We start from the raw sequence: 25,447 nt of genomic DNA on the forward strand, positions 1-25,447 counted from the left end.
AATTGGGCTATTGTGCCTCAGTCAACAGCATAACCTACGTGTCACAGTCAATTTAACCATGGAGCTTTAGAGCTGGGATGGGGACAAATAGCTGTCTGAAACAGAACTTGAGAAAGGGGCAACTCATTTAGTATGAAAGAGTTAAGGGTTTAGATGCAAAGACTACTACAGAAAAAAGTTTTTAAGTAGACTTGAGGTTTGAAGATTGACAAGAGGGAGACATAGTAAAAGTTGCTGTAGCTAATCCCATACTTGGTTAAGAGCATAGATCACGGAGCCAGACTGACAGGGCTTGGGTGTTGCTGGGCAAGTTACTTCCCCTCTCTGTGCCTCAGTTTCCTCATTTGTCATGTGGAAAAATTATACTACTATCTATCTCTTATTGGTTCCTGAGAGTATTTAATAAATGAATACATGTGAAGTTCTTCCAAAGGGCCTGAACGTTGGTAAAAGTGCTCAACATTTAACTGTTACTAAAACCCTGAACTGTTCCCCAAGGAATAACTAACATTTACTTAATATTTACTATGTGATAGAACTTAGGCAAAGTAATTTATGTGAATTATGCTTACTCATAACCTTTACCCTATGGTGTAAGTACTATTACTACCTCAATTTTACTGTTAATGAAAGTGAAACACGAGCAGTTAAGGAACATGTCCAAGGTCACACAGCAAGGAAGTGGTACTGTCAAGATTCAAACCATGGCAGTCTGGCTCTAGGTACAAAACACTTTGTCACTGCTCGGTGCTATCGTTAGACTTCACATAGGAAATGGTGGACACACAATGCATTTGCTTTCATGTTAATCTGCTTCAGCGGGTTTACATTTCTCAACAACAGAAGCTGTAAGTGGATTCATTGCCACCTGTCAGTACCTAGCAGACCACCTTGTGTGCCGTACATATTTGATAAGTGGCCCACTGGCTGCCTGTCCTCCGTTAATGGCAGGTGTTTAGCTCTATGACTTGTGCCTGTATCCCAAAATTCCAGGACAGAATTCACTGCCATCTCTCATGGAGCAGCCCTCCTAATACTGCTGTAGTCCTGTGGCCCCCACTGTGCCCCCAGCCTCCAATAAAGGGACAGTTACTGGTCTCCCTATGCATTTGCCCTCCCTCTTGCCCATCCTCCTTCTAGCACTTCCACCCCATGGCCAGTATAAGGAAGATCACATAGGACTTGACTGCAAACAATACAGGAGGAGAGAAGAGGAAGGAAAAGGAGACACAGGCCCAAAAATAGATTCCTTTGAGTCCTTTTGTCTTTCCAGCTCTGAGGACTATCTCTCTTTTCTAGTGTTCGAGTCTCACAGGTCTCCAAAGAGCAAAATGGGCAAACTGGCGTTTGAAAAAACAAAATAGGGGCGAGGTGCTATTGGGAAGCCAGAAAAAAATATTAGAACTTTCATTTCTAAAATAATAAGAAAATTAAGAACACATTCATAGAAGGCCTGACTTTGGAGCCTTTACTCAATTGGTATCAAATAATCATGCATTATTCATCTTCCAAAGAAACAAAAATAATTCCAGAGAGCTACTGGAACTGCAGGCATTGCCCTCCCGTGATGGTCCTCTTTCAACATACTGGGCTATGTCGCGGCTTATGTGTTTGTGAAAGTACATTCGAGGATTTTATCTAGTCTTAATTAACCTTCACAGTCCGGACTAGTATCTTAACTAAATAAGCAGCACATATGAATGAGAAAATAGCAATTCTGAGATTCCTACTACAGGTAAGTGTTACATACTAGAAATAAAAACAGAGATTAGTTCAGTAGATCTAACAAGAATCTTTGAAAGTTTTGAAAACAAAATTTTCAGCCAGAAAATTTTGAAAATATCAAAATGCCTACTTAAAACTGAGATTTTTCTTCACTATCCGTAACAATGAATTTTGTTCTAAGTAAATACTGTAGCTTGAGGTATCAACGTAATTCATGTTCCTGAATTTAAAATGGAGAAGTATACATTGTCACTCACTTGGGTAATTTAAGAAATAGAATAAGTTATACAACTTGCCACCAACTATCCAAGAATTGTCTATTATCTTAACGTATTAGGGTCATTATAAATATAGATGGGCCTCAACATATTGAAGAGATTAGAACAACGTGTCTTTTTGTAATTTACACATTAACATTCTTAAACTGCTTTGTATACGGCAGACTTGAACATTCTTACATTGGCTTGCCAATAAATATTCAAACTATCCAGTATTATGTTTCTTCCCACCTGCCAGTAGATTGGTTTGGGCAGCTTTACCTACCCTAATATTTGATTATTTGAAAGTTTTATTGCAGCCACTCTGAAACTGTGTTCCTTTGAATATGTACGGTCCCTTGAGGATACTTCTGGGAGAGGGGTTGAGGGAGAAGGTCACGGCAGGGTCTCCCTCGGGTTCCCCTCTAGTCCCTCCATCGGCATCTAGTTTACACATTAAGCTTTTGCCTAATAATTTACTTACAAACAGAGTTCCATTGCTAAGAAATATTTTGAATTCATTGGTTCATTTGTTCAAATAAATTAAGCCTGTTTTATTCAATTTTTATTAAATTTAAATTTGTTTTAGGTAATCAACGTAATTCATGTTCCTAAATTTAAAATAGAGAAATATAAACTATCACTCAACTGGATAATTTAAGAAATGGATAAGTTATACAATTTGCCACTAATTAATCAGAATACTCTATTATTTTAACATACTTGGATCATAGTAAATACGGATGGGACTCAAAAAAAAACAATTTTTAAACTGTTTCATTAAATTTTAAAATTAATTATTCAGTGTATTCAATAAAGTATTCATTTATTCGATAAATATTAAAACTATTGCTTATCGTAGCTCTGCTGTTCTTATTTAAAACTGAGTTAAATTGAAAAATACAGAAAAAACTGGTGACTTTACTAATGAGGATACAATTCTTACCTCTTGTATCTGTGCTATTGAGATACGGTGGATGCAAAGTCTGCTGGGTGCAGCAAATCTTTAGCTGCAATAAATACCTAGTGGACTTTAGTCATCTGTACATGAATAGTGAAGACAAGAACAGTGTTAAAATGTTTCATAAAATCTTAGGACTATTTTTAAAGGTTTAGAAATGAAATGTAATTTGGGATTTTAAAATATTTATTTATTCTCTTGAAATAGAAATCCTCCAATAATCTTTAGGGTCTAGTATTATAATTCAACTCAGTCAGATTTCATAAACAAATAGAGACTAAAGTGTACAACTTCCTAATGAGCTAAACTACACATGTCACTAAACATTAAAATTATCATCGGCCATTCCACAGAAAGGTACAGTAAGTTTACCTATTTGATGCCAGTGAGTTTGGTGGTTTAAAAGTATGTATTATTAATGATTCAAGATATTCATATTTCCCTTGCATTTTATTACTATTTCAGTTACCGATTAACTTTAGATAAACTTCTGATGCTTGTGCTAATTTCTATGTTCTTTCAATAGTTCAACACAAACTTAGGAAATACATACCAGCGTAGATCTAGAATAAAAATTGACCTACATAGTCATGAAGTATATATAAACTAGAACATTTATTATATTTATTTTACTCTGTATTTTCTAATACTTACTGCGAAGAAAAAAAAAAAAGATCTACACATGCCCAAATATATTATTGATGAAATTATTAGCTACCAGTAGGGTTGAATCTGGCTTTATATAATTTACATCACTTTCTCTGTTAAATGTTACTTTTTCATTTGTTTGAAGGAAGAAATCAGATCATCTGAATAGGCAATTGAGACCAAACAAGCTTAAAAACCTCTCACTTCTAATATTTCTATGTAAGAATTAAGAGTATTTAGGCAGACAGCCTCCAAATATAAAGAAAAGATAATCCACGGAGTGTTTCATTCTTTAAAAACCTCTTTGATAAGGGGAGGGGGCATATCTTTTGTACATTTTGTAAAGAGATTTAAACACTAAGAGGCCCTCTCTCCCTAGACCAAGGGGCCAGTACCAAAGGGGTTTGAAACTTCCCAACTTCACAGCAAACGATAATCGTGTATTGGAACAAAAGGCAAGGATGACTCAGAATGTAATTAGGGTTGTGCATCTAAGCAAATGACACAATATAACTGTGGTATTTCAAAAAAGAAAAGAAGAACCAGGCTCAGGAAAAGACTGCTAATGTTTCCACACAGAGGCAAGGCCAAAAACAAAATCTCCTTCTTTAGCACATTATAGCACGGGAGCTGATATTTTGTAGCCGGGCAACCCACTTGTTTCTTCCCCCCTCTCCTCATCTACATGAGTGGGAATACTGGTAATGTTTATATTTCATACAAATGACAGAGGGAGAACAAATTTCTAAATAGGCCACATGTAAGAGGCTGAGCGAAAGTCTCATTTTTATGAAAACAGAATGCCTCCGATGTTTTGTCCACAATCTTGCTGATGCCACCACCACCAGGATGAAAGAGACACATGCAGCAGAGAACCCTCCTGCCCATCCTTGTTTAGCCAGAGACTGCTCATCTGCCCTGTCACTCAGGTGCTTTTCCTTTTTACCATAGATCTGCTTTTGGAATATTTCTGTGTTCACATGATGATGGGCAGGGAAAAGAAAGGACATGAAATTTCCCTGCCTGTACTACTCTAAAATGTCACCTCACAGCATGTCTCGATACCAAGCCAAGAAATGGTTTAGCAAGGCCCTCTGCCAACTGGCGTGGACCTGAAAATCATTTGGCCTCCTGGAGGGCAATGTTTTTTCCCACACAACAAACTTCACAATTTATCTTGCAATGGTCCCAATATTAATACCATGTACCCTTTACGCTATAGAACAGGGGTCAACAAACTTTCCGTGAAGGGCTGAATATTAAATTTTAGGCTGTGTGGGTCATTCGGTGTCTGTTGCAACTCCCCAATTCTGCCTCTGTAGTAAGAAAGCAGCCATGGACAATATATATCAAATGGGTGTGGCTCTGTTTCAATAAAACTTTATGCGTAGACAATGTATTAAGGAGTGGGTGTGTTTATATTCCAATAAAAAATTATTTACAAATACAGGTGGCTGGCAGGATTTAGCCCAAGGGCTATAGTTTGCTGGCCTTTAATATAGAAGATGAAAACTCAGAAGATAAATTTAAATTTCTTCTGGACTTTCAGTCAAGATGGCTGAGTAGGTAAACGTGGTACTCTCCTCCTCCCACAACCACATCAAAATTACAACTAAGCTATAGGAAACCCATCATTGAGAACCGCTTGAAGTCTAACTGAACAAAAGTCCTATAACTAAGGATATACTGAAGAAGCCACGTCAAGACTGTACATAATGTCTTGCCACTGCCACTCGCTATTATTTTGTATGATATTTCTTCCAAATAAAGATATTTTACTTAAAAATACAAAAATAGTAAAATAAAATGCCTCCTATTACACAGTTAGCAGGGTACTGTATGGAATATAATTGTCTCATGCTCAGACATATATTTAATTATAGTCCAAATTTGCCCCTGGAGTTCATTTATTTCTCTATTCATTAAAACAAAAACAAAAACACACACACAAAAAACTTTTTTCAACTATGATCCAGGCATTGTGCTAGAAACGTAGATCTGATATCAAAAATAATAAAGTAGTAAATAAAACTGGTGAACAAGACAGGCATAGTCTCTAACTACCTCATAGATTGTAGGGACTGGGAGAAAATTTTTTGCAAATATGTATTGAGCTCCTACTGTATGCCATGTACTCTTCCAGGAGTGAGGTATACTGCAAGGAACAAAGTAGACAAGGAACTCTTGCGGCATTTACAATCTTTGTAGAAGGAGACAGAATAAATAATATGGCAAACAATATATTGTCACACAGTGGTAAATGCCACGAGCAGTATAATATAACAGAATGTCACTCAGCGGAGCAGGGGAAGGTGGTAGGTAACAGTGCTTAGAGGAGACTTTCTAAGAAGGCTTCTAAGCAAAGACCTGAATAAAGAGAAGGAGCCATCATATCAAGATCTGGGGGAATAATTGTCCAAGCTACATGAACAGCGTGTAAACTTCCTGTGCTATGAATGAACTAGTCTGTCTTTAGAGTGTCTGGAATGAGGGAAAAGTGGTAAATGATGAATCCAGAGAGAAGTATGGGAGCAGATTACATAGGGCCTTGTGGTAAAAAAATTTGGATTTTATTCTTACATAATGAAACACTGTTGGGGGATTTTAAGGAAAGAATGACACATTCTTCTTCATTTTAAGTGACATTGAACTCATAATTACATGTGAGATAAATACTACTAAAATACAGCTCAATGTGAACTGGCTCAGTCCTGCAGTAAGGAAGGGCTTCAATCACCCGTAGAAAAGGACCTACTTGATATGGTCCTAAAATTGAAAACCCACCAATGGAGACAGATTGGGAAGAGGCTTGCTCCTTCCTACAGAAAATTCCAATGGCTGTTATAGCTCCAATTGCCCAATGTCTGGTACCCAGAAAACTTTTTATGCCTTCTTGGATCTTTTGATTCTAATATATAACAAGTAAATAATAAAACCTAACTATTCATTGAGAAGTTAATAAAGGGCGCCTACTGGGCTTGAAAATTGGGGGTTATTCTTTCAGTGAAGTTAGTTGGGTACATTTCTACCACTGGATTTAAAAGACAATTATTCCTACTAACCTTTCTTGGCAACTGCCATTTTTTCCTATCTCTATGCATAAATCATATATGTAATTTTCAAGTTTAGTGACAAATTTCTAAAAATGTATCAGCTGTCTTCTCATTTCACACATTCAGGAAGTTCCCCCACATGTGCAAATATAACATAGAGCATCCTCTCTAGCTCAGTATTGCAGTCAGCGGCCATCAAAACAATGCACAGTTGAGAAGTCAGTCTGAGTTACTTAGATTCATATGTGCACATATTATATGTAAATATATGCCATTATTGTATGCAATAAATGGTTGCCTACGGTCTGCAAGCACAAAACTATTTTTCCTCCCAAAGGAAGATCTAGCTGAGCTTCAAGTACCTTAGCACCAAGGATTAAAGCAACTTTAGCACCTGAAAGTAGTTACAAGGAACCTTAACTTGCATTATTTTATACCCAGCACCACACACTCGAGCTCTTGATGTTTTTATTTTTATTTTTTTATTTTTAGATTATAATAGTAATAGAGATACTGTCAATTAATAAACATCTTTGGAGATAAAAAGACGAATAAAGAGACATTTACTACACTCAAGGAATTATTGTCTAAGTAGGAAAACAGGCCTTAAAACAAATACTAAAAATGACAACAACCACACAACATGGAAGTGCAGAGCTAACATGATACCTGCAAGGTACTATAACATTGGACAACTCAGCCTGGGAAAGGAAGTGGAGTGTGGGTACCTTTCCTGGAGAAACTGGCAACAAAGCCTGATTCTTGAAGAATAACTAAGAGGACAAAATGGAAAGACTGTATAAGTTTTTGAGACCCTAGATCACTGGGTAAATATAATTTGAATAATAACCACCTACTCTAAACCCAAATATCACTTTAATTAACATTGGGACAAAAATATTATAGGATGTAGTCCTTGCCTAAATGACAACTTTCAATCTATTTAGGGAGGTAGGTGTAGACCCAAACAAAAATGTTACTAGTACACAGAAAAGTCTGGACTGCAATACATAGACAATGCATGAATTTGTTCATTCAACGAATATTTATTGTCTATCTACTATGTACCATATACTGCTCTAGAACTGGGGATACAACACTGGACAAACACACAAGATCACGGACCTCATGGAAGTCACATTCTAGCATGGGGTTAATACGAGGTCTGACAATTAAGTTTGTGAACTTGCCATTGTGTGTTTACATTGGCAGCACTGCACAAACAGCTTGGTAAGATTTCATAATCTTGGTATATTAGTGTCTCACAGCTGTGTTCATGTCGACATGTGGTGGTATCTTGCTGAATGGTGTTCATTATTGTCGTTGTGTGTTTTTGTGTGCTGTCATAAGAATGTCTGAGCTTGATTTGGGGAACGAACAAACATTGAATTTCTTGTTAAACTTGGCAAGAGTGAAAGTGAAATCAGGGACATGGTAGTCCAAATTTATGGTGATAATGCCATGAAGAAAACGGCAGTATACAAATGGATTAAATGTTTTTCTGAGGGGGGAGAACGCGTCACTGATGAAGAGAGGTCACTGGACAGTAACTATCAGAACTGATGAAAACATTGCAAAAATTCATCAAATTGTGCGTCAAAATCATCAGCTGACTGTGAGAAGCATAGCAGACTAAGTAAACGTTAATAGAAAAACAGTTAGAAAAATCTTAACTGAAAATCTTAGCATGAGAAAGGTGTGCCCAAAAATGGTTCCGAAGGAGCTCACCAATGAACAAAAGCAATGGAGAGTCAAAGTTTGCCAAGACCTTTTGGAGAGGCAAGACAATGTTTTGGGCCATGTTATCACTGGGTGAAACATGGGTGCACCAATACAACCCTGAAATAAAGTGTCAAAGTGCACAATGAAAGTCAGCCAATTCTCCACAACCAAAAACGTTCCGTCAGTCCAAATCAAGAGTTGAAATGATATTACTAAACTTTTTTGATATCAGAGGGATTATTCATTATGAATTTGTACCAACTGCACAAATGGTTAACCAAGTTTACTATTTGAAAGTGCTGAAAAGGCTGCATGAAAAAGTTAGACAAAAACAACCTGCATTTTTTGCCAACAACTCATGGCTCTTGCATTACGATAATGTACCAGATCACTCCGCACTATCTGTGAGGGAGTTTTTAGCCAATAAACAAATTACTGTATTGGAACATCCTCCCTACTCACCTAATCTGGCCCCCAATGACTTCTTTATCCGAAGATAAAGGAAATATTGAAAGGAAGACATTTTGATGACATTCAGGACATCAAGGGTAATACAATGACAGCTCTGATGGCCATTCCAGAAAAAGAGTTCCAAAATTGCTTTGAAGGGTGGACTAGATGCTGGCTGGCATCGGTGCATAGCCTCCCAAGGGAAGTACTTCGAAGGTGACCATAGTGATATTCAGCAATGAGGTATGTAGCACTTTTTCTAAGATGAATTTGTTAACTTAATTGTCAGATCTTATATATGGTTTTAAAAGGTTTAATGATCATCACGATCATTAATATGTTTCAAGCAATAGCATGCTAAATCCTAATTCTCTGAAGCAAAAGATACAGGTATAAAATGTCAAGTCAAAAAAATGCTGTCAAATAGAAAAATTCAATCAAACATTGCAGTTAAAGCTTTTTATTTATTAAAATATTCTGGATAGCAATTCATAACTACATTTTCTACAAATAATCTCAATTCATCAATTTTAGGGAGTATGAAATATTTGTAGTAAATAGACTCTTGTTCTGTTACAAGTCATTTTTTGAGTCAATTCATTTATACTTTCAACCAAAAAAAAAAAAAAAGATATCCTTTGGCAAAGGCAAAACAGACTTTCTAAGCATTCCCCCAAATTCTAGAACATGTATTTTAAATCTGAATATTTTAAATATACATATTTGTGAACTTTTGAGATATGGGAGAGAGAAAATAATAGTTCACAAAGTACAAAATGTGGAATAGATATTAAACATTAGACATTTCTCTGTCAATGAAAGATTGAAAGGAATCACAAGAAAGTGGCAAAAACACAAAGGACATTTATACTTATTGAAGTCTGGTCACTCTAAGGTATTGGATATGATTTCTAATAATTCTGAAAAGAGCTATACGATAGAAGAGAGTCAATCCTAGACGTACATACAGCCCAGGTGTTTCATCCAATAAAACTGTGATTTTTGAACGTATTATTTTTATTGTCCTTCTTCATCTGACAAGTGAGGATAATGCTATCAACCTATAATCAACAAGTTATCATGGAGAGTTGATTTCCTTGAATTAAATCCATGACATCAAGAGACCAGTGCCATAACAGGTGCAGTACTTACGGTGACCAAAACATCTTTTGCCCCCTTGCATACCTTGCTTCTCATCTTGTTCAGTTACAAGACCACAAAAATTGAGGGATGAGATTTGAGAGTGTATTGTAAGGTGACTTTGTGACAGCCAGTGTCTTGTGGAGAATATTTAAAAGAATCCAGTCTATCAAACTTCAAGGAAGGTAGTAGATTAACATAAGTTATCATCTAGCTGCCTCTAGCACTGATAACACACATTCTGCCAAAACTTTCCTGATAGTGGTTCCGTGAGCTGCATGATAATCACTGTGCTTTGATTAATTATTTTGTTGAATAAATGGTTGCATTAATTTACACTGATAGCCTCAGTTTCTGCAGTGCATTGCTTCTTATGCTAACACAACTACTTGGACTCAAAATAGAAGGAGCACAAATTCCAGTATTAAACATACCAAATGGTTACAGTAAAAAGATTTCCATTTCAATTATCAAAATAAATACATGAAATTTAGAACCTGAAGTGAAGAAAGCCTCTAATTAAGGGAAACTTAGGAGAGCCTTTAGCAAGTTCTTTGCTGAATGCAATTATTTGGTGTCTGGATCCGCAGACCAACTGCATTAACAATGACAAAAGATATGCAAATTTAAACAGACAATAGTCAAGCCAAATTGCTCTGACTCATACCAACAGGGACATTTTCAGCATATATTCAGCTTGATTCATGCCAGCAAGGGTCAGTGTAACAGTTATGTTTGGCTATAATCTGAAGACTATACCGTAATCACTGACCAAGAACAATGTAAACAAAAATCAAATTTATTTCCACAATAAACTAATATATGAAACAGTGATTGACTTAAGCCCAGTAGAATCATGTATTTACCCTGTCACTGATGCATAAATGCATAACAAAAAATATGTATTACCGTGTTTTAATTACCATTTTAACTATATATTTTAAGCAAACAAAATATTACATCCTTTGGTAGAATAGCTCATTCAAGACAATTTGGGACAAAATTTCCTTCCCCATCCTCCTCAAAGAATCCAGACTAATTTAAAATGACTGAAGTCTCATTAAAAACTATATGGACAGTGTATTGAGAACAGTAATAAGCAATTCAACCAAATTCATTTGTTTACTATGGAAATAAGTTTTGCCAAAGAAACCCCAGATAGACTATTTATTATAAAAGGCTGCTGTAATCTGTGTCTGAAATTTAAGTTACAATTACCAAAAGACTGCGGAATTCTGTTTGCTTTCTATTTTTGTGCCGATCTATCGATTGTTTTCACCTGTAGTCCACAACAGAAAGATTAACTACAATTCCAGATTTGGAAACTCTGAAACTACTGAGTTTCAGTTAACTCGTCCAATAAAATAACAGTGATCTTAGTTCAGTCCCTAGTGGACAAGAGTAGAATAACTACTACTCGGCATGATTCAGCAGGCGGTGATCTTAAGATAGCATGACCACACAGGAACAAAAAGAGAATCTGTCTTTTCCCTATCTATCTTTTATCTTCTTAAAAGGTTTGCTCTGTTAACTGCCTAACTTAAGGGAGACTGGACTGGTTGCATTCCTACCTGTATGCACCAAGTGGATTTTTCAGCAAAGACCCCCAGGGTTGATGGGAGTGGAGGGACAGGCTTTTCACAAATTGGGACATGTGCCCCACCTCTGGTGACATAGTTGAATACACTTGTTATCTGTTGCTTACCTGTTAGCCAGTTATACAGAGAGCAAAGAAAAAATGAACTGCGGAAACATTTCATATTTTTATATTCGTATTTTCAACAAAAACTTAAATGGTTTATAGAGAAATAACTGAATGAAATGTTCAATTTCGTTTCTAGAAAGTGGGATTAAATGCATACTCAACATGAACATTCATCTGGGTGCCTAGACTCCCACATGGCACTGACCGTAACTGCAGTGCCCTGAGAAGAGGGCGCAGGAGGAATGGGGGAAGCATACACGCTGTACTCTGCCCCAATTTGCAGGTGCACATCTTAGGGAATGGCCCCCACCAGCTCGATTTCTCCTCTCCATAGTGGACAGACCACCTCTTCCTGATGAGTTCACATTCAAATTTATCTTCCTGATTTTTTTTTTTTCTCAAGGACAGAAGAAAATGTGGCAGAAATTAGTTCTGTACTATTCTGCTACTTGCTAAAATTTAGTTTCCTTTACAAACTTATACAATTTCTCCTACCAAATATCACACTTTACATTTACTCTTATTTTGTGCTAACTTTACTAGAGGTTGAAAAATAAGTATTTGGTGGTGATTCCCCATTCTGGCTGCACAAAATTTCCTGGTGTAGAATCTATTTGATCCTAAATTAGTATTGTCATTATTTTCTTTCTTCTTTTTTTTTTCCAACTTGCTCAAGATGTACTTGCTTTTTTTTTTTTTTAGTTGGGTTTTGACAGTCAGAAGGCTCAAGCAAAATTGTAAATAAGGGGAAACCAAAAATGTCATAAAAATGTGCCATTGCTCGGCACACAAATAGGGTGCCACCATACTTTCCTGTAAGCTAGCACAAACCTAAAAACCTCGCCTCAGTGGTGAACTCAGGGGTGAGAGCCCTCTCGCATTTGCAAACACTGACCCCCTGGAGCAAAAGGTAAACACACAAAAGCTTCCCTAAGGATCTCTAGCTACAGTGCAAGAACAAAAAGGCTCCGTGCAATTAGAAACCGAAAGCAATCACTTACTTTTTGCAGCCACTGAGTATAATTTTCCAGCACATGCTCCAGATGTTGAAGTTTCTGGGAAGAGAAATCCGGTTCCACGTGTGGAGCATCTCTCTGCAGAGCGTTTGTGTTGTACTGGTCTGTCGTACTCTCACGACAGTTCCCGTCGTGTTCTGGAAGAATGAAAGTGTAGGCACACTGCCCATACTGAATCCGGTTATATCTTCTCCCACTGTTTTCTGGACTTCGGCGCTGGTTGCTGCACCCTACGTGAGTCAGAATGGCAGCGAGGAAAGCTAAGGAAAGGAAAACTGTCATTGTACTGCCAGCACTTTCTCTCCGTGCCTCTCGCAAAACTTGCTCCTTTCTTCTGACCTTTAAACTAGTTCTTTATTTCAGGTAAAACTGCTTGTTTCTTTGACTTTCTCTCGTTCAAAGAAAGCTTTTGAAGAATAATCACAGAAAACTAGCCATTTGTTAGCTTTGTTCTAAAATGTATTTTTTTTATTTCACTGTAATGATAGCTTCCTTAGTTAAAACTTGAGATATTTATTGCATAGTAGCTGAGATTTATTGTTTCCTCTCTGTGTAACTGTTCAGCGTGGAGCCTGCCTGAGTCAGCTGCGTGTACATATTCTAGACCCTTTCCTCTACCCTATCTGCTGCAGATCTGCTATTTTCTCCCAGACCTCAGTGAGTTTTATTAAGGTTGCACATCCAAGCCAAGCTGGAAGCAGGCAGCCTTTCACAAGATGACTTGACAGGAATGCATGAGGGTGCCCCTATGCTAAGGATTGCTGATGGCTTGGAGCAGCGGGATCGTCTTACAAATTGGCTAGATGCGCATGACCTCGATCATGTATGGCCCTCCAGACCCTTCCGCAGACAATTGTCTGGAGCCTTTAGCAGATTCACGGCCAATCAATAAATAGAGCAGTCCACCTTAATACACTCTTAGTGTGCATGCTGACCTACTAAAACCTAGCAAACTAGCAGTATGTTTTTAAAGTTTCTATTTAATTGGGGAACCCTAAGAAGAAAACTGGCATAGCGTCCAGTGAAATTGTTTTTGAGAGTGAATCACGAATCTATATAATTATTAGTTTTTAAAAAAATTTACTTTTGACTCTGGGGGAAAAGATACTAAAAAGCATTTTTAGAGATGGTATTCTTTCATTGTACTCCCTTAGATGTTTAGGAGGTGGAGAAAATTGTCAGAGTGTGTCAAGTTAGCAAAAATATTTCATAACTTGTCACTTAAAGGACTAGAGCATGTGCATAATTACGTAGAATAATCTGAGTACTTTCTGAAATATGGAATTTGAATGGAACCAGTTCCTGATTAGAATGCAGCCCTGTGTGTCCTGTGTATATAAATTGAGCAACTTCCTTACAAAAACAGTGTGGTTACAATTTAAGACAGTGGTCTGAGAATTATTAATTCCTGTGGTATATCCTAATCATATATTTCACAAGGACCTCTTTGGTGTTGCTATGACTATCTTTACTGGTATTGAAGTTCCACATAAATTCTCCTGTGGCTGCATAGAAAAACTATCTGAGAAAATAACATGTGTCAGGTGTGCCAGTGGGATAGAAAGGGCTGTATGGAAGAAATCTCTGATTTCTAATACGTAAGAAACAAAAATTATCAGAAGGTGATTTTCCAAATCTGGGGTGTAAACATTTGAACAAAGGGATCTGTAAAACGTAAAAAAAAAACAGGTGATAATTAGAGAATGAAGTTTACAGCACTGAGATCTTTACTAAGTGTGTGCAGAAAACATGAATTATGAGCAGGGGCTTTCATCAAGAACTGGGAGGGATTTTAGGGAATGGAGCTTCTCAACTGCAGGAAGAGTGTGAAAACAGAAGCCACAGATGTTGACTCTCATGTCGGAATGGGGGGTGGGAGGTGCAGGGCAGTGGGTGAAAGGCAATAGAGGTTAGAAACTGACATGTAGGGAAAAGTTAGAGGAGAGGGCAAAACAAAGTCCTGAAAGAATATGATATACTTCGGGAAAATAAATTGAGCTAAGATTTATGAGTCCTTTCCACACCCAAAAACAAATTCCTGATTTGACATATACGGAAACAAGTAATATCAAACATAGCAATAAACTTTTTGACCCACATTTGCAGTCTCCTCCTGACATTGCATGTCTCCCTGTTGGCTAGGTCACTCGTGTGTAATAATAATGACATTTATTAAGATCTTACTATTGTCTAGGCCTGTGCCAAGTACTCCTTACACACAATCTCTTTTAATTATCCCAACAAACCTAAGACATGGATATTACGTTTAATCCCATTTTATCGTTGGGAAAACTGAGTCACAGCAGGGCTAATTGGTCACAACTCTCATAGGTGGTGAGTGATGGTGCCAGTATGTAAATGCTGGCCAACTGATTCCTAGTCTAAGCTTCCAACTGCCAAGCCAGCCAAGACTTCCAAAAGGGCTCCAGCTGTACTGATTCACAGTCCTAACACAGGTTAACTGATGGTGCTTAGAAGAAATAGAACTGATTAAAAGCCTGTTTACACTGCCAAAGTGATTTCATCCTTTCCCTGTACCCAAAAGCCAAACAAAAGAAAGTGACAGGTAACCCACACAAATTGAGTTTTTAAGAGCCCACTGGGATGAAGTGGACAGGCATAGCACAGGTTGTCTAAGAACACTTTCCAATATTGCTTGCTTTGAAAATTATTCCTGGAAAGAAGAAATTCCAAACCCAACACCTGTGAGTGCTTCATTAAAAACTAAATAGAGCCGAAAATCAACAGAAGACACATGGATGAGTAGTGAGGGAGGGCTCTATTAAAATGCTCCTATGATTTTTAACAGCCAAGGTTGTTAAAAATCTATCCGTGTGTGTGTGTGTGTGTGTGTGTGTGTGTGTGTATGTATGCTTTTTCATGTATACTTTTTGTAATGCAGGGACTCTAGTCCTGCTGCTGGCACAAGAACGCAGGGTATGGTGAGGCCAAAAAGGAACACCAACAGAGCCATTGATAGGGGACTCATACCACTATATTCTCGCTGGCGGCTGGATTGGAGACACAGGAAGCAGGATCCACATGATCCGCAATCTGCCATCCATGCTTCTCTGCCAACCAACCAACCAACCAACCCCCCAGTGTAGCCACAGCAGTTATATTAGTGGCTAATGGCTAACCGGTAACAGCGGATGGCCACCCAGCCACAGCGAATGGTCATCTGATTACAGCTGATGGCCATCTAATAACCGAGCCAGCACCTTTCCACCTGAGGCCGAGAGCCTGGAAACTGCTCTCTGGGACTCTGTCCCTACAACTCATGTGTTTTGGGACTCCAGCTGAGGTGACACTGGGTACGTTTGAGGATCCTAATGACATTGCTCAAGACCATATGCTTTCAGGGACCTGAACCTAACCAATAGCAATACTGGTGGTGGTGGTGGTGAGTATTCAGAAATGGTGCTGTTTTAGGAGACTTTAAAATTTAGGAAGTGGGATGAAGTAGAGGCCATATTAAAAAAAAAAAAAAATCCTCTACTACACTTCCAAAAAACAATGTTCTAAAGATAATTCTATGAATTGTATACTGAGGGAGCTTGATCTTGAAAGCTTTGAATCTTTGTATTTTGCCTGCATTATCAGAGCTCTGGAATAAGGAGGTGTATACTTTAAGATTCTCATCTCATATTTACAATAGCCCTATAAACATTAAGTTCATCCAGAAATTCCCAGTAGGACAGGGAACAGCATTTCTAGGGGAACTTAATGGCTCTAAATCTTCCTAAGACCCAGTCTTTGTTAGTTCTTTTTCATTTCTTCCTCTTCTCCTCCTCCTCCTCCTCCTTCTTCCTCCTCTTCTTTAGATTCAGATGTATAAAACAACATAATGACTAGACATTTACACCCCTTACAAAGTGATAACCCCCAAGTCTACTCTCCGTCTGACACCGTACATAGTTATTACAATACCATTGACCATATTACCTATGCTGTACTTTTATGAAGCTTTATCCAGGCCCAATAAGTGTCTCTCTCTGGTGCATTTCAATAACCTTCCTTTCATATCTCCATAGTGGCATTTCTCACACTGCTTTCTAATTATTTTTTGGTCTTTCCCTTTAGCTGTGAGTTCATCAGGTGATCTCTCTTTAATCTTCAGTTCCCCAGCACTTACTATGCACTTTGGTTGAAGGAATGAAAGAATGAATGAGTGAATGAGCTAACTTCTTACTGTGCTATCTGACTACGACATGACTGACCACATGTGCTGCAATATTGGGGTGAGTTTGCCTAGAATTGGGATGAAGCCAAACTTATTCTGAAGAATGAGTCAGACACAAGAACATAGTATAGTAATAATGCAAAACATTTAAAAATACTTAACAAATTAATTTCCTCATTTAATATTTATAGCACCCCCATAATTATGTATTATTAATCCCATTTTGCAGATGAGAAAATTGAAGCACATAGAAGTTAATTGCCCAGTATCTGTGATCTCTTATGTGGCACAGTAAGAATTTGACCCTCAATCCATTTAATTCTGGGGCTCATATTCATACCCCACTGCGCTATAATGCCTCCAACAATATCTCAGTATTGGGAAACAGGAAGAAAACATTTCTTAAATTTAGAGGATAGGCACAACATGACATGAATAAGACTGGTCTCCTCCTCCTACCATGGCCTTCAGGGATTCATGTATGACCTTCCAAAACAGAGCTAATATCAAGCTAGAATGCACCAGTATGGTTGTCCCATCTGCAAATCAACATCCAATCTGATTGTTTGGTTATATTTTGGGTCCATTCTGAATTGTTAGTCCTGTGCCATATCACCTTATATATCTTGATTATGACACATGATCTAAAATAAAATTAGACAATATAAAATAAAATAGAATTTACTTCTCAAAAACACCATCGGGCACTCCCCTGGTATTTGTATGATACCGTATGCTGGCAAAACAGGTGGGAAAGCATTCTCGTCCCTTGAATACTGAACACAATGCCATTCATATTTTATGAATAGGTTCTTAGAATATGTCCTATATTCTAAGGACACCATATTCTATGACTCTGCTCTGGAACTTTTAGGGATCATGAATATCAGCAGGGCTATGGTCATGGCAGCTATGTATAAAAGGAGGGCACTTGGCTGTAATCGCTGGAGGCAGAGTCAAGACCACTTCACTCAACCATGTAGGCAGTAAAGGTATCCACAACAGATGGAAATACCACAGAGGGCTAAAAGAAAAAAACGGGAAGATGGAGGCTATCACTGGTGACTGACAGCATTTCATCAGTACATGGGAAATATCCACTGGGAACTCCCAAATCAATTGGGGAGACTTTCAAAGAGCTGGAGATGCTGCAGCAGGTTGGGATGAGCAAGACATTGCAGTGTTTGGAGACATCTAGGTAGTTGAGGAAAATAAATATTATATAAACATTTCTCCACCTTCTGATGAGAGAAATTCCTGGTAATTTGGTGGGTATCTTGCTTGCTAAGTCAGTTTTTAATTATAGCTATGCAAATGGGAAAGAGATGAGACAGAATTAACTTGTTCAACCTAAGAAAGAAGCAGAGGGACTCAAAAAAAGATCTGTCTGGAAATGGAGAACTGGAGCTACAGATATTTAGAGAAGAGACAAGAGACAGGAAACTGTGGCTGTGGGGCTATGAGAAACTTGGGAAGATACATCAAGTATGGAGGTCAGGAATGAAATGGTGTTTCCTGTGAGATAAAATCCCCCCTCCCTTTTTTTTTTTTTTTTTAAATAAAATATATGCTTTGCGGCAAGTGACTTCTTTAGGGTGAATGAGAAGAATTGTTGGTCCTAGCTCCAAACATGGGTTACATAGACTGCTAATATGACTGCAATTAAAGTCATTGATTTCATGTTGGTCTTTCATACTAGATTAGAGCCTCTCTAGGACTGGGACTGTGTATGTCTTATTGATCGCTGTATCTCTTTTCCTGGTACACAGGAAGCAATTGAGAAATAATATTTGTGATCCAGCTGACTGATTCATTCCCTTTCATTCTTGATGATGAGATCTGAAGATGTCAAAACATCACCCCCGTTCCTGGGAGATTTTTGTGTGCTGACACTGCCTGGACCCCCAAACATTCTAGAGTCACACAAGAGACTAAGAGTTCGTAGATTACAAAGCAAATCCTAGGAGTGGCAGTGGTATGGTATCTAACACTCCCAGCCATCCATGCTCATTGCCATGGTGAACAACCATTCAAGAAACATCGCAGAAATACCTTCCAATGTGAGGTTACTTGTTAATTCTACAACATACATAACTTCTTTCAAGTACCCAAGTCAGAAAAGAAAACAAATAGCTGGAGACTGTACCAAGTAGAAATACAGATGCCAACATTCCCCTCATACCAGAATGCAGAAAGGTTTCCACTGGAAGCCCAGTGACAAGATTTTATTACGGGAAAAAGCATATAAACCACTTTGTATTTACTGTCTCCTCCTTTCTTCTCTTTTTACCTACAGAAGTCTTAATTCCTAGATGAGAGAAAAATGCAAAAGTCTCAGTCTCAACTTTTCCTACTTCAGAAAGAACACGTATTTGAAAGGAATGGCTGGAGTCACCAGTTGATGAATCAAGTACCCAGTGGCACTTGGATGGTGGCTAATCGTTGCAGCTAAAGTTGATAAGTGCCCTTGATTAAGCAGTGACTCAAAGATAGAGGACTTTCTGTGATTTTGGGTTTGTGATTAAAGAATTGTGACAACCTCTGTTCATCAGAGATGGAAAAAAAAAAGATCACTCATAAGTAGTGCAAACTTAGATGACAATATGGAAATAAGATCCCTGAATTTTTATAAACTCTATCATTCTTTCTTTTTTAGTCTCATTTTCATACTCTCTGTTAATCTAATATTACTTTCTCTCCTTGCCAGATTGGATGAACTGTTTCATAGCGGTTCAGGTTGAAGAGAGATTGCTTTATTTTTGTTTTCATTTCTTGTTTATACTATTAAACAAGATTAGGTTACACTGGACAAAACATTTAATTATTCTAACTCAGTTTCCTCATCCATAAAATAAGGATGATGATACAGTGCCACTTTTATAAGGGGGAGGTAAAGATTAAAGAAGATAATGGATATAAAGTACTGAGCAGAGCATCCAGATCATATCAAATGCTTTAAATGACAGTTCTTATTTCTAAATGTGAGTTCTCTTTCTTGTACTCAAAATGGTTCTACTTTTAAAGTTGTTAATTAAATTTTTGTGACTATGTTTATCTAACTCTATTCCTTATCATTTTTCCTCTTAATTGTTCAAAAGCACTTCTGAATTTCTTTAAAAGCATAATATTTAGGAAGCACATTTTAATATGGAGGGGTGACCATGTTCTCATTGCTGCATCCCTGGCACCTAGAACAGTGAGTGCTGGACACATAATAGATGCTCAATAAATGATACACTGAATGAATGATACAAATAGGAAACAATTTAGTAAGAATATACTACTCCACAGAGACATTTAGTAGGGCAGACAGACATATAAACCAATCTCATTTGGTAGTGTGATGAGAATTTTATTCCCTGGAAACCATGGGAGCCATGTGGAAGACATTTATGTTTTGTCACCATGACTTGTTATCTGACTCATTTCCGGCCAATTCAACTAGATGACCCTAATTTTAAGAGCTTCTGTTATGACTAGACTTGTGGCATATATCACCCCTTTCTGTTTCCTGGGATGGGGAGACACAGTACCAAGTGTTTGCCTCTGATAAAATGAAAAAAGAATTGGAGCACTCTACTATTAACCTTATAAGAAATATACAACTTGACATGAATTGTGCATAAGCAAAGGAAACCTTATTTAGTCTAATTTTTCTCCCAAACTAATTTTGTTTTCCCTCAGGCTCTAATCAGATTAGGAATTTGGCAATTAACTTAGAAAATAAATTTTACTGGTATATAAAACGTGAAAATATAATGGCTTTAACCAGGCTTTTAGTTCATAAATTGACAGGCAAAGACCAGTCCTTTTAATCTTAAATGAAGTACTTAATCTTAAATTAAGTCTGAAAAGCTTACACTTTTTCCCCCCCACTGAATATGTATTTTGGTTCTTTCCTCTTTATGTTTGTCTTGTAATTAATAAAAAAATCTTTAAAGGGGAAAATAGTGATAAGTATAGAAAGGCTGGGATAGAAGACAACCATAATGACTAAAAAAATTGGAAAATATTGTCATAACCATTTCATTCTCTATAGTTAAATGTTCCTTTTACTTATGATATATACAGATGGGTCATTTTTAGCTCCAGAGGCACCAAAAAGCCTGCATATTTTGCAAACGTTACCCAAATTTGTGTCATGTTCACCTTCACTGTATTTACCAAAACTATATACATGCTTCTTGTACTACCATTTACCTAATAGCTTCCTTAACTCAAATTTTAAACTTTCTACATATCTCAGATTTACCTTAAACCAAAGCATCTGGGAAACCAAGCACTTGGGCTTTTTCCTGAAGTACATTAAAATAAACACAGAATAGCAAGATACTGTGTTTCCCTGAAAATAAAACCGGGTCTTATATTAATTTTTGCTCCAAAAGACACATTAGGGCTTATGTTCAGGGGATGTCATCATAAAAAATCATGCTAGGGCTTATTTTCCGGTTAGCTCTTATTTTCAGGGAAACACGGTAATATTTGTCCACATAAAACCCACCAAATATTTCTCGTCCCCAGTGCAATATGTACCACACTTCGGGAAAATGACTTAGTGCTATCAACAGTAGAGTCATCCATCTTACAAAATGAATGAAACAATACCTCCTGTCAGCATATCTGTGGAAAAGACTGTTGTAGCTGCAGTCCCTCAAGATCAGTTTGCATCTTGTCCAGAGTGTTTGGGGATTGTTTCCATTCTGTAGTCAAATCAGAAGTACAACAAAAGAAAAAGAAAAAAGAAAACAAAAAAAAGCTTTTGAATCAGAGGCTTTCGCTGCCAGAGAGCACTTGAAGGATTTCCCTGCATCCCAACTGGGGAAGTCATGGTGGGGGATTGGCAGCAGCCAGCCCTATTTGTAATGTTGTCCACTGATAGAAATGCCCAACTGAAGGTCTGAAATTGAAACTAATGATTGACCAGGAATTTCAACAGCTCTTCTCTTGATTCTGGCAATGGAAAGACTAGTGAAGTGATTTAGTGTCTGAAGAGTAAATCTTCACTCCTTTTTAGTCTTACATTTGGAAGAGTGTTAGGGAAATAGTAAACAAATTTCTTCTCAAGAGTTGCATTCCCCTTGGAGAATTTACATTCCTTTCTGACATCACTCAAAGAACCATAAAAACATATCAGTTCAAAAAAGGGAAAGGAGAGTTAATATTTAAAGCAAAAGTTAGGAATCAATTACACTCAGTTTAATAATCATTAACATTTATTGAGTAGCTATGATACATTCAGGACTATGCTATTCACTGTACCTGCATTATCTGTTCTGTTCAATCACAATAACCCGATATCTAGGAAATTTTATTGCCACCATTTTATAGAGGAACAAAAAAAAAGAATCAGCAAAGGAACCTGAAGAGAATTAGAAAGAAAGGAACAAAACAGGGAGGTGTCCTGGAAAACATGTGAAGTATATGTCTCAAGAAGAAGGGTGATCAATTATGACAAATGTAGCTTTTAGATCAAGTACCGTGTTTCCCCGAAAATAAGACTGGGTCTAATGTTAATTTTTGCTCCAAAAGACACATTGGGGCTTATGTTCAGGGGATGTCATCCTGAAAAATCATGCTAGGGCTTATTTTCTAGTTAGGTCTTATTTTCGGGGAAACATGGTAATATCAGGACTGGGCTTCCAGTCAAGATGGTGGACTAGGCAAATATTGTGCTTGCCTCCTTCCACAACCACGTTAAAATTACATGTAAATTATAGAACAACCACCCTTGAGAGCCACCTGAAGACTAGGTGAAGAGCCTACCATGTTTCCCCAAAAATAAGACCTAGCAGGACAATCAGCTCTAATGTGTCTTTTGGAGCAAAAATTAATATAAGACCTAGTCTTATTTTATTATAATATAAGACCAGGTAATATAATATAATATAAAATAATATAATGTAATATAATATAATATAATACCAGGTCTTATATTAATTTTTGCTCCAAAAGACACATTAGAGCTGATTGTCCTGCTAGGTCTTATTTTGGGGGAAACATGGTATAACTAAGGATATATATATATATACACACACATAAAGTCATGTCAAAACTAGTAGGAAAGGAAGAGATGTGAAACGGGCTGGTCCCACACCCACATGTGGCTGTTAAGAATGGGAAGGATATCTTGGCTGCAGAGGTCCCTACTCTGGAGCGAGGGGTCCCAGTCCCACACTGGGATCCCCAGCTCAAAGCACCAGTACCAGGAAGAGAAGTTCCCACAATAGCTGGCTGTCAAAATCAACAGGGACTTAGTCCAGATGAGACAGTGTGCTGCTGTAGACTGTGGCTCTGTGCTGTAGACCTCTTTAAGGGCCCAAGCACAGACATAATCTCTCACAAACACTCACCCTAAGTCCAGAGAAGGGGCAGAAACTCCAAAAGCCCCAGGGACATACGAGCAGGGACTGAATTATCTGGATTCAGGGCAAGGGCTGAAGGGGCAGCTCTCTCTGGAACTAAAGGGCTGGCAGGTACCATTATTCCCTTGTTGAGCCCTCTTCCCAGATGTAGGGGGGCCACCAAGTCTGAGTCTCCATCAACCTGGCTAACACTGCTCTCACCCCACTTTGGTGATTCTTTGAGACCCCACCACACTCAATTCACATGCCCAGCCTGAACCTCTTTTAGAGGCTAATCCATAAAAGTGGCAGGCCCGGGTCCATACTATGGACTTTCTTAAAACCTCTCAAAGGTCCACAAACTACAAACAAACAGCAGCTGGACTCAGTGCTCCCTGTACCTCTTGCTAAGCAGCCCAAAGTCCGGCACTAGTCACAGCTGGCCTCAGTTCACAGCATAACCACTCACAGGTACCTCTAAGCCCAGCACAGGCAGCTACCAATGTGTAGCTCCTACAATGTGGCTCCAGGCTGGACACAGGCAGTGCTTGACCTGGGCCTACACCAGAGCCTCTTCCCAAAGGCCCAGAACCAACACACCTGGTGGCTGGCTTCACCAGACTACACCAGAACACTACTCAAATAGCACCACAAATGACATACACAAAGGGTGGACTCAGCAGGCATCAGACCCCCACTAAAGCAAACCCCATTCTGTGGGGTCAGCCACCACACAACAGCTTGTCCGCTGTCATCATGTCCGGTCCTCACAGTCGGCTTGAGGGTCAATCCCACCCACTGATGAGCCAACAGCAATCAAAGCTCAACTACAACAGGAGGGCACACACAACCCACACAAGGGACACCCCTGGAGCACCTGGCTTAGGTGAACGGAGAGTCTGTGACAGGGCCCCACAGGGCACCTATTGCATAAGGCCACTCTGCCAAGACTGAGAGATGTAGCAGATCTACCTAATACATAGAAACAAACATAGGGAGGCAGCCAAAATGGGGAGACAAAAAAAAACAAAAAAAGAAAATCCCAAATGAAAGAACAGAACAAAACTCCAGAAGAGTATAGCACAAAATATTCAAGTGATGGAATGCAAGGACCTACAATCAAGATTACTCTACCCAACAAGGCTACTGTTTAGAATCAAAGGACAGATAAAGAGCTTCACAGATAAAAAAAAGCTGGAGTTCATCACAATCAAAACAGTATTACAAGAAACGTTAAAGGGACTTCTTTAAGGAAAAGTAAAAAAATAAAAATATGAACAAGAAAACATCTCAAAGAAAAGATTCTCACTGACAAAGGCAAACATATAATAAAAGCAGTGAATCAACCAACACTAAAGTTAGTACAAAGGATAAAAGGCAAAAGTAAGAAGATCATGTGTAATAACAACAGTAAATTAAGGGATAAACACAAACATACACACACACACACATACACAAAAGAAGTAAAAAAATTAATGACAAAAATATAAATATGGAGGGGGTGAGTAAAAATGGTAATGATTTTAGAATGTCTTTGAACTTAAGTGACTATCAACTTAAAATAGACTACTATAAACATAGATTGGTATATATGAAGCACATGGTAACCACAAACCAAAAATCTACAAGAGATATACAAAAAACAAAAAGCAAAAAATCCAAATACAACATGAAAATTATCAACATGTGAGAGAGCAAGGGATTAAGAAAGGAACAGAGAACTACAAAGGCAATCAGAAAGCGATTAATAAAATGGCAATGAACATATCAATAATTACTTTCAATGAAAATGGATTAAATGCTCCAATCTAAGTATGAATGGCTAAAGAAGTTGTGGTATATATATACAATGGAATATTACTTGGCCATAAAAAGAATGAAATCTTACCATTTGTGAAAACATGGATGGACATAGAGGATATGTTAAGTGAACTAAGTCAGACAGAGAAAGACAAGTAATATATGATTTCACTTATATGTGTAATCCAAAAAATTTTTTTTAAAAATAAAGGAACAAACAAACTCATAGATACAGAAAACATTTTGATGTTTACCACATGGGAGTGGGATTGGAGGTTTGGCTGAAAAAGGTGCAGGGATTAAGAAGTACAAATTAGCAGTTACAAAATAGTCACAGGGATGTAAATTACAGCATAGGGAATATTGTCAACAATATTATAATAACTATGTATGGTGGTTGTCCTAGATGGGTATTAGACTTATTGGGGTGATCATCTCATAAGGTA

The 25,447-nt window shown here is 37.8% G+C and overlaps 1 protein-coding gene and 1 long non-coding RNA gene across 3 annotated transcripts in view; one reads left to right on the plus strand and one right to left on the minus strand.

Annotated features, from left to right (window-relative positions):
• Positions 1–13,453, minus strand: part of ANGPT1 (angiopoietin 1) — a 260,199-nt gene extending 246,746 nt beyond the window's left edge. Inside the window, exon 1 of one of the 2 annotated variants that reach the window (XM_033126833.1) lies at positions 12,663–13,385. In XM_033126833.1, the coding sequence (XP_032982724.1) occupies positions 12,663–12,959 (297 nt within the window). In that variant the 5' untranslated portion in view covers positions 12,960–13,385. Of the gene's footprint in view, positions 1–12,662 lie in introns of both variants that reach the window. The other variant, XM_033126832.1, reaches the window with a different exon arrangement.
• LOC117034119 (uncharacterized) lies at positions 12,802–19,787 on the plus strand. Its single transcript, XR_004425010.1, has 3 exons — positions 12,802–12,911; positions 16,761–16,918; positions 19,157–19,787. It is a non-coding gene; the product is annotated as an uncharacterized LOC117034119 (long non-coding RNA).
• The last annotated feature ends 5,660 nt before the right edge of the window (positions 19,788–25,447 follow it).

The sequence above is a fragment of the Rhinolophus ferrumequinum genome, chromosome 14 (genome assembly GCF_004115265.2).
Source record: "Rhinolophus ferrumequinum isolate MPI-CBG mRhiFer1 chromosome 14, mRhiFer1_v1.p, whole genome shotgun sequence".
Lineage (NCBI taxonomy): Eukaryota > Metazoa > Chordata > Mammalia > Chiroptera > Rhinolophidae > Rhinolophus > Rhinolophus ferrumequinum.